Raw genomic sequence first — 9,518 nt, 5'->3', positions numbered from 1 at the left:
ATATATATATGATAAAATGAGTATAGTCAAATGTTAATTGTAGAATCTAGGTGGTGAGTATATGAGTATTTGTTGTAAAATTCTTTCAACCTAGCTGTGTATTTGAAAATTTTTATAATAAAGTGTTAGGGCAAACACAATTGCAAAAGCTGGTATGTAAAATTTCATAGTGAGGAAAAGTCTCAGACACTGGTTTCTAGGATGTTCTGTGAAAATGCCCGTGAGATGTCTCCAGTTTTGAATCAATTCTTGAGAGCAGTATTATAAAATAAAAGAGAGAATTGTAGTAAATAATATCAAATATAAAATGTTAATGCTCATTGATTGAGAAATTCACTAGCCAGAAAGTTGGGGAGCATAGGACCCCTTTCTTCTTCTTAAAGGTCTAAATGAGAAAACAAGAGGGAGCCCACCAGGAACAACTAAGAGTTAACTCTCCTTACATGAAAATTTCAACAACCCCTCCAAATTCACCTGAGCATTGTCATAGCATGACTGTTTGATATTAATGGAGTTTGTGATTTTGTAGCAACTGGCTTTGGTTTTTATAACCCAAGCTTTTATTTCCTCTCCACAGGCATTTCCTGTTCAAGCATGGATCTGGTTCCTCCGCTATCTTCAGTGCAGCCAGCCAGAACTACCCTCTGACGTCCAATACAGTGTACTCACCCCCTCCCAGGCCACTTCCTCGAAGTACCTTTTCTCGACCTGCCTTTACTTTCAACAAACCTTACAGGTGCTGCAACTGGAAGTGCACGGCCTTGAGTGCCACTGCAATCACAGTGACTTTGGCCTTGTTACTGGCTTATGTGATTGGTAAGCCCCATTTTTTCATGCCTCAGTTTCTTCTTAATCAAAGTCTTGTTTTGCTTGTGGGGTGGGGGAATTCTCTCAACTGTGGGATCTACAAATTTGGCTTAGTATTATAAATAACAAATGGATTTCTAATTAGTTGTTTTCTTTGCACTTCTTAACCTTAAAGACTGCTGAGGAGAGTAAGGAATGCTCTTTGAGAAGAAATATTTATACTACTAACAGAGCCTTATTGATTGCAATTACTGTAGTTAACCATTTTCCTTTCAATTAAAAGGTTGTTATGGTTTTCTCATTAGAAGTCATAAGTACTAATCTACAATAGCTTCTTAAATTATACTTACACCATAATACCTGTTAGTGTCGAGTCAATTCCAATGCACAGTGACCCTGTAGGACAGAATAGAACTGCCACATAGAGTTTCCAAGACTGTAAATCTTTATGGAAGCAGACTGCCACATCTTTCTTCCACAGAGCAGCTGGTAGCTTTGGACCACCAACCTTGCCATTAGCAGCCAAGTGCTTAACCACTGGCCAGGCTCCTTTAAACAATAATAACAAGAAAAAAAAAGAAAAAGAAAAAAACTCACTGCCATCGAGTCCATTCCAACTCATAGCAACCCCCTTTGGCTTTCCAAGGAAGTAAATCTTTATAGAAGTAGATTGCTCCATCTTCCTTCCATGGAGTGGCTGGTGGGTTTGAACCACCAACCTGGTTAGCAGTCTAATGCCTTAGGCACTACACCACCAGAGCTCCTTTAAACAATAATACTACTACTAAATTTTCAAGTAGTAATTTCCTTAAAGCAGTAGTTAACTGATGGAAATTATCAGAATAATTTATTCCCAAGGATTCTGAGTTTTTACACAGGAGCCAAAAAAAAGAGGGGGAAAACAGGAAAAAAAAAAAAAAACAGTCTATTTTCACTTGGTGAATAGCTGTAGAATTATGTGGTTACTATGTGTAGAAGGTAAAGCAGAAAACAGTCATGAGAAACTCTTTCCACTTTTAAGAAAAAACGTTTTTGTTGTTGTTGAGTCACCCTGATTAAAGTGACCCTCACTTGATATCAAATTGTATTGATTTTTCTAGATGGCATTTTGTTTTGACTGAACATTAATTTCCTTGCTTGAGTGGTTCTGCAGTCTAAAATGTAAATTAACTTAAGAAACATGTATTTTGTGGAATGGATAGAATAATACGATAGATCTACTTCTCTCTAGGTATGTTACTAGTAACTTCTCAGCTTTAACCCAGTTTCCTAACTGAAGCAAGATTACCCACTGGTTTTGGTTACTTGGTGCTGCTCTAACAGAAAATACCACAACTGGGTGGCTTTAACAAACAGTTTATTCTCTTATAATTTGGGAGGTTAGAAGTCTGAGCTCAAAGTGCCAGCTCTAGGGAATGGGTGAAAGCCCCCCAACCTTGGGCTTCAGCTCTGCCTCTAGCTTCTGGACTGCCAAAGCTAGAGGCTTTCTTCACTCAGACAGCTGCTGGCTGCTGAGACTGAAAAAGCCAAGGTCAACAAGTAAAAAGACACAGTCCCGATATTACCAAACCACATGGCAGGCCATTGATTGAAGTCCATTAAGAGTCCCAAGATCAGCAGAGCATGGCAGGCTGCTGAACGATGACTCAGCTATATGCAGGATTCAAGCATGCCAAACACTACAGACCATTCCCAAAGCTTCTCCATATACACAACAGACCATAGCCCTAAAGCAGCTACTCAGCTGCTCACAGCAGATTCCATCTTGAAGGTGATTGCCAGCTCATTATGGGGAATAATTACCACCAGCTGCCCAACCACTCAAAACCAGGCCCAGACAAGTTGACACATAACACTTAAGTACCACACCCACCAAGACACAGTGAACATGATACTGAGAGTTAGACACAAAGGGATTAGATTTGAATAAATGGATGTGGTTAACCCTCATTTATCCAAAATGTGAACAACAAATTTCACATAACCAGTTTTAATAGAAGGTTATAGAAGCAGTTGTTGTTGTTGTTGTTGTTATGTGCTGTCGAGTCAAACCCGACTCATAGCGACCCCTCCTTGGGTTTCCAAGGCAGTATCACTACAGAAGTAGGATTGCCCAACCTTCCTTCCGAGGAGTGGCTGGTGGGTTTGAACCGCCAGCCGTCTGGTTATCAGGCAAGTGTCTTAGCCACTATGCTACCAGAGCTCCCATAGAAGCAGTAGTAAGTAAATAAAACCATTTATTTTGTAGGGACGTTACTGATAATGTTAACAGTATGGATCATAGCTTGTAATGATGATATAATGATATCTTTTATTCTTTTTATCACACAACCTGAATATATTTGGACAATGCTTCTACTAAATGTGGATATCACCCTGGAATACCAAAACTGTGTCTATTATCTGTCGTTTCAGGATTATACAAAAACCAAAACCTAACTCACTGTCATCGAGTCAATTCACTCATAGGGACCCTTTAAGACAGAGTAGAACTGCCCCATAGTGTTGCCAAGGCTATAAATCTTTATGGAAGCAGACTGCCTCATGTTGCTCCCATGGAGTGGGCTGGTGGGTTCAAACTGCCGACCTTTTGGTTAGCAGTCAAATGCTTTAACCACTATGCCATCAGAGCTCATTAGGATGAGACAACATATGTGTTTATTTGGTTTGTAATAACCTGTATGAGAAGGATTCCTGAAGGGATAGAGGTGGAGGATATGAAAGTACTAGAACTCAAATATAGTGTTAATATGAAATCATCCCAAACAAGGCAAATTTGGGAAGATTAAATACATAAAATCCCTTAAAAATATTCTTATTTGAGTATGAGGCAAAATCTTGCCTTATGGATTATCTCCAATTAACTTTTCCTCTATAGAGAGATATTAGAGACAACACTAAACCCCTGGTATAAACAAACTTAGGTACTGCCAGGCTCTTTATTCATATATTTATACTGTATTTAAACAGTGTATTTCTATTTAAACTTATTATAGTGACCACTCCTGTATCAAAAATTCTATTATGTACTCTCAAACTTATTTGTTCATTCCATAAGTGAAAGTAGACCATTTCAGTAATTTTAAGGACCACCTTTTTATGGGATAAATAATGGCATATAAGTTTGGCATCACAGTAAGATAATATAGTTTGTTATGTGCATGGAATTTTAGACCTCTTTCACTTATTAGGCATCTTACCTTGAACAAATTACTTAACCCTTTCAGGACTCTGTCTTTTCATCTGTAAAATGGGCCTAATAACAGTACCTGTATCTTAGGGTCGTTGTAAGCATTAAATGAGTTAGTATATCTAAAGAGTAGTGCCTAAAAGATAATAATAATAATAGTAATAATAAACCTGCCATCAAGTCAAATCCAACTCATAGCGACCCCTCCTTGGGTTTCTGAGGTGGTAGTAGATTGCCCAATCTATGGAAGTAGATTGATTGCCCAGCCTTCCTTCCAAGGAGTGGCTGAACTATTAATATTATTGTTATTACCATTATTACTTTACTATTAAAATTATTATTTAAAGTACCATCAAAATAGTTCTCAGGATTAAATGTTTGAGTCACAGCTTTATCCCAGCACTAGAACTGGCACATAGCAGCCTTCTCAATGAGACATTGTTGAAGAAGTGAATTACGCTAAGCACGTGACTTATATTAGGTCATTTAATTCTCACAACAATCCTAAGCGTAGAAATCGGTATTATATATATGTTATAGATGAGGACATTGAGGCATAGCAAAATGAAGAGGTCACACAGAGGTCACATTGAGATTAAGAGATCACATCACTAGGAAGTGGTGGTCCTGGGATTCAATAGAATAGGCTGACTCCATAGCACATGCTCTTGAACATTATTTCTCGCCACTCTCCTCCCAGTGAATGAAACTTTACAGCTCATTTATTTCTCAGTGTACTAAATAAATTGACCAGACAACTTTTGTTTTTCTTATACAATTTATGGATTAAATTAGATATGCCAAGACGTCTATTACAGTGGTAAATCCAACTCAAATTGGTTGATTGGTGAGAAAATCTGTTGAAATAATGTATTGTGAGCTTTTTTACACAGAAATATTATGCTAAATGCTGGCATGGTAGGTTGAGTTGGGTTCAATATGAAGAGATGTTAATGACAAATAGTGTGACTTTGTTCCTACTTCTGTCCTGAACTGGACATTATATGACTTTGGAGAAATCACTTCAAATCTCTTCCTCAACTTCCCACCTCATAAAGAGGCATTTTAAAGTGAAAGATGTAACATAAGAATATAATACACAAGATGACTTTTTAACTTTTTATTGTGATTTGGGTGAAATTTCACATGGCAAGTTGGTTTTCCATTCAACAATTCATATACATTTTGATTCATGATATTAACTGCAATACCCATGATGTCACAGCACTCTGCCCACATTCTTCCTGAGTTTTCAGTTTCCATTTATCCTTCTTTCCTATCCCTTCCTGGCTTCCAAGCTTTATCCTTGGGCAAATGCAGCCTTTTTGATCTCATATGGCTGATTGTTCTAACAAATGCATACCTCCCTGGTGTTACTGTTCATTTTATAGACCTATCTATTATTCGCTGAAAGTTGAGTTGCAGGGGCGAGTTCAGTTCCAGGCTTGAAGTTTGTCTAAGGGCCATAGTCTCAGGGGTTCCACTATTCTCTATCAGACCAGTAAGCCAATTCCTTTTTATTATTTTGAGTTTTTTTCTACAATTTTCTCCCACTCTATACAGGACCTTGTATCGTGATCCCTTTCAGAGTGATCAGTGGTGATAGCAAGTCACCATCTAGTTCTTCTGGTCTCAGGGTAGTGGAGGCTGGGGTTCACATGGTCCATCAGTCCTTTGGACTAATTATTTCCTTGTGTCTTTGATATTCTTCGCTTTTATTTGCTCTGGACAAGGAGAGACAAATAGTTGCACATTAGATGGCTGCTTACAAGAGTTTAAGACCACAATCTCAACTCACCAGAGTAAGATGTAGAACCCTGTCTGTGGATTAAGTTATGCCAGTTGACCTTGGTGTCCTGAGCCTTCATACCCAGCAACTTACCCCCTCAAGGTGTTTTATTATGGCTAAGAAGTTTTCATAATTTTACCCCTCACACAAGATGATTTTTAAATAGCTTTCTGTGTTGAAATAAAAAGTATTAAATTTCAAAATATGAAATCATTTCACCCTCAGCTCTCACTGAGTCTGTAAGAGTCATCACTTTTTTTCAATCCCCTTTTAGCAGTTGCTGTGTAACCCAAGCAAAATCTTTCACTGAAACTATTTACTGCTTCTGTTTCCCGTGCAAATTCCTTTCTGCTATTTCATTTTCTTCCATTATCTATTATACATAATCTTTAGATACTAATGGCTGTATGCTGTGTTGCCCTCAATCCACTAGGGGAAAGCACATCAATATCAATGGGACTTCAATAGATGTTCTGTGCATTATGGTTCTGTAAGTGATCATTGAAAAGCAGAAGAAATCCCATATGTGAAAGCCAAAGCTAGATAGTTCAGCCAAACAGCCCCATCCCCACGCCTACCCCCATGCATTTTAGGTCTACAAGAGAATAATTTCTTTGAATAAGTTTTGAGGTCATAAAATTTGATGAAGGAAGGCACAGAAAGGCACCGATTATATAAAGATATCATAGAATGTCTATTGTCATCACTTCCCCATAAATATGTAATATTTCCCATCTGAATGAAAACATATGTCCTTACTCTTCATCCTTTCTGATATTTTGGCATCAGTGATGTATCAGTGCCGGTCAGAAGCACATTTGCTTGAATTTACAAAAGCCTTATGAAGTAGTAGTCAGGAAGACAGATGATCATCTGCAAGGCATCATGAGAAGGCAAGGTTAAGGTGCTTCATCAATGGTTGTGAAGGGTGCAAACTTGGCTTTTCTGGCAATCTTTGATGTTTTGATTATGTTTCTCCACAGTCAGCAGTTTCTATAAAAGGCAATAGAAATTCACAGGAAATAGAAACTCATAGGAATGCTTTGGCCTGGGGTCAATTGGGCTATTGCATTGAATGAGCTGGAGAGCAGGAGGTCCTGGCCCTTAGACCCAATACAAACCCATTGCCATTGAAGTGATTTCTGACTCGTACGTGGATGAACATTTTCCTTGGCCATGAAGTTGGTAGTGAGTCATATCACCTTCAGGAAATTCAGGTAATGTCCCCACTCTACAGATGGAACAATTTGACTCCAGAAATCTCCTTGCCATTGCATACTCTATAGGTCACATTAGAAACATTAGAAAGTTGACTGGAGTGGATATTAACAATACAGAATATGGAGAGACAGAATATTGAACCCAGTTCTCTGATCCAAAGATCATGGATAAAATTCCTCAAGAGGGGAAAGGGCTTACCTCACTGTGATCTCCTCACTAAAACTGAGTGACATTCATTTTAGTTCTTTCTTCTGTTTCCTAGCCCAAATTGTTCTGTGTTCCAGGACTGTTACTACAGTGGAGTAAGAGAGTGCTGAAAATAATAGAATGAGATGAGTGGAGTGTGTTCATTTTGCCCTCCTCACAAAGAGAATGCAAATACCTCACTATGCAAGAAAGAAATAAAATAGAATGCATCATGTTCCAATTTTGGAAAATTCAAGAATTTGCATTTTGAGTGTTTTTTTGTTTTCTTTTGTTTAATGGAGAGAATAGAAATGGAAGAGATTTTTTTCAGTGAATCTAAATACACAATGTTCCCACACACAAAGTTTGAGTAAATGTAGACAAATATGCTTGCTAAAAACACCTCTGTCACTTACTAGCAACTCTATTAATGTCTTGTTGCCTCACTTTTCTCATCTACAAAATGGGTATGTTGATAATACCTTCCTTATACATTTTCTTTATAGTTAAATGAGGTAAAGCATGTAACACACTCAGGATAATGCTTAGCAGATCTAAATAAATGGTAATGATTATTATTAGTGGAACAAGATTTTATTAGGATCATTTCTTTGAGCTGAGGAAAGCAGGTTGTTTTTCTGGGCCCTTCAGTTGATTTCCTATTCACGGTGACCTGATGTGACCTCGGAGAACTGACCCATAGCGCTTCCTAGGCTATCATCTTTATGGGAACAGGTTGTCAGGTCTTTGTCTTGTGGAGCTGCTGGGTAGGTTCAAGCCGGCAACCTTTCTATTAACAGCCCAGCACCTAAACAGGGCTCCTTGAGGTAAGCATAATGAGCAGATGATTTTCATGAACTGCCTTTGTTTCTCTTCTTCCAAAATCATCTGAGTCAGTTTTCAGAGCTTGAATGTCTATTTCACAAGCATCCTCTAACAGTGTAACATGGTTGTAACGTTGCCTTTATTTTACTAATTCCCCTCTTCCATGGTGTTTTGACCCTTCTAAGTGTTTTGCATTACTGGCTGGAGGCCATATCTAGGTTGAAACACATTTTCATTAAAATGTGTTATAGCTTATAACATTCCAGAAATGACTCAGCATAAAATTCCAAAAAGCATCTTACTTTATTCTGAAGACTTTCATCAATCCTCTTGGTGTCATGCTTAATACTTACTACTTTTTCCAGCTTACTCTCTTGGACCCATTCATGATGATACGGCAGTTTCAGTATTAGCATTGTCTTTGCCTCCCTACCGATGAATCCACCAACTTTCTAGCAATCTCTCCAAGCAGAGACCTGGAAAACAGTGATGTAACTTCAGTCTCATTATAAATCTGCCATCCATGCATTTATCAGAACCTGTCTTTAAAAAAGATTTATACTTCCATTCTACATCACTTTTTGGTGTAATATGTTCCATAAGTTTTATCCCCACTACATTAAGTGGCATTTTTATCTGTCATAAATAAAAGTATAAATTCAATCCAAATTAAATTTACTAAAATGACAGGATGAACCGGTATCACATATAACTAATTTGCAGAACCACAGTGAGCTCCTGTTGCTCAGAATGAAAGCATTTTAATGAAATGCAAATACTATATTTTTTTTTTTCTTGGAATCCCAGCATGCTGTCAATTTAAGACACAGAATAAGAGAGATAATTTCTTGGGATAATGAGTTGTTGCTGATGTTGTTGTTGTTGTTAATGTGCCATCGAGTCGTCTCTGACTCATAGCAACCTTATGTACAGCAGAACGAAACACTGCCAGGTCCTATGCAAGCCTCACTGTCCTTACTATACCTGAGCCAATCGCTGCAGCCACCGTGTCTATCCATCTCATTGAGGGCCTCCCCCTCTTTCATTGACCCGCCACTTTACCAAGTGTTCTGGTTCCCTAGTGACGCTCTGTCAAGAATATATACCACAAATGGGATGGCCTTATCAAATGGGAGTTTATTCTCTTACAGTTCGGGAGGCTATAAGTCCAAGTTCAAAGTGCCAGGCTCTAGGGGCTGTGTGAAAGCCCCTCGACCTTGGGCTTCAGCTCTGCCTCTGGCTCCCGGCCCACTGAAGCTAGAGGAATCTCTTCACTCAGGCAGCTACTGGCTGCTGAGGCTAACAAGTCCAAGGTCGACAAATAAAATGGCACAGTCCCAATGTTACCAAACCACACGGCAGGCCATTCATTCAAGTCCATTGAAAGTCCCAAGATTGACAGAGCATGGCAGGCTGCTGAACATCAATGTGGCTACATACAGGGTTCAAGCGTGCCATAAGCTGGAGACCATTCCCAAAGCTGTTTCTTATATACAGGAA

General features: G+C 38.5%; 1 protein-coding gene across 1 annotated transcript in view; it reads left to right on the top strand.

Moving 5' to 3' along the window:
* TENM1 (teneurin transmembrane protein 1) overlaps positions 1-9,518 on the top strand; it is a 720,277-nt gene that overhangs the window by 322,738 nt on the left and 388,021 nt on the right. The window contains exon 5 of the mRNA XM_007952439.2: positions 578-816. Within this exon, the coding sequence (XP_007950630.1) occupies positions 578-816 (239 nt within the window). The remainder of the gene's footprint in view (positions 1-577; positions 817-9,518) is intronic.

Source organism: Orycteropus afer, unplaced genomic scaffold, assembly GCF_000298275.1.
Source record: "Orycteropus afer afer isolate SDZICR_OR568_19922 unplaced genomic scaffold, OryAfe1.0 scaffold00337, whole genome shotgun sequence".
NCBI classification, from domain to species: Eukaryota; Metazoa; Chordata; class Mammalia; order Tubulidentata; family Orycteropodidae; genus Orycteropus; species Orycteropus afer.
The sequence above is the reverse complement of the archived record's forward strand: the minus strand, read 5'-3'. Positions and strand labels throughout refer to the sequence as shown.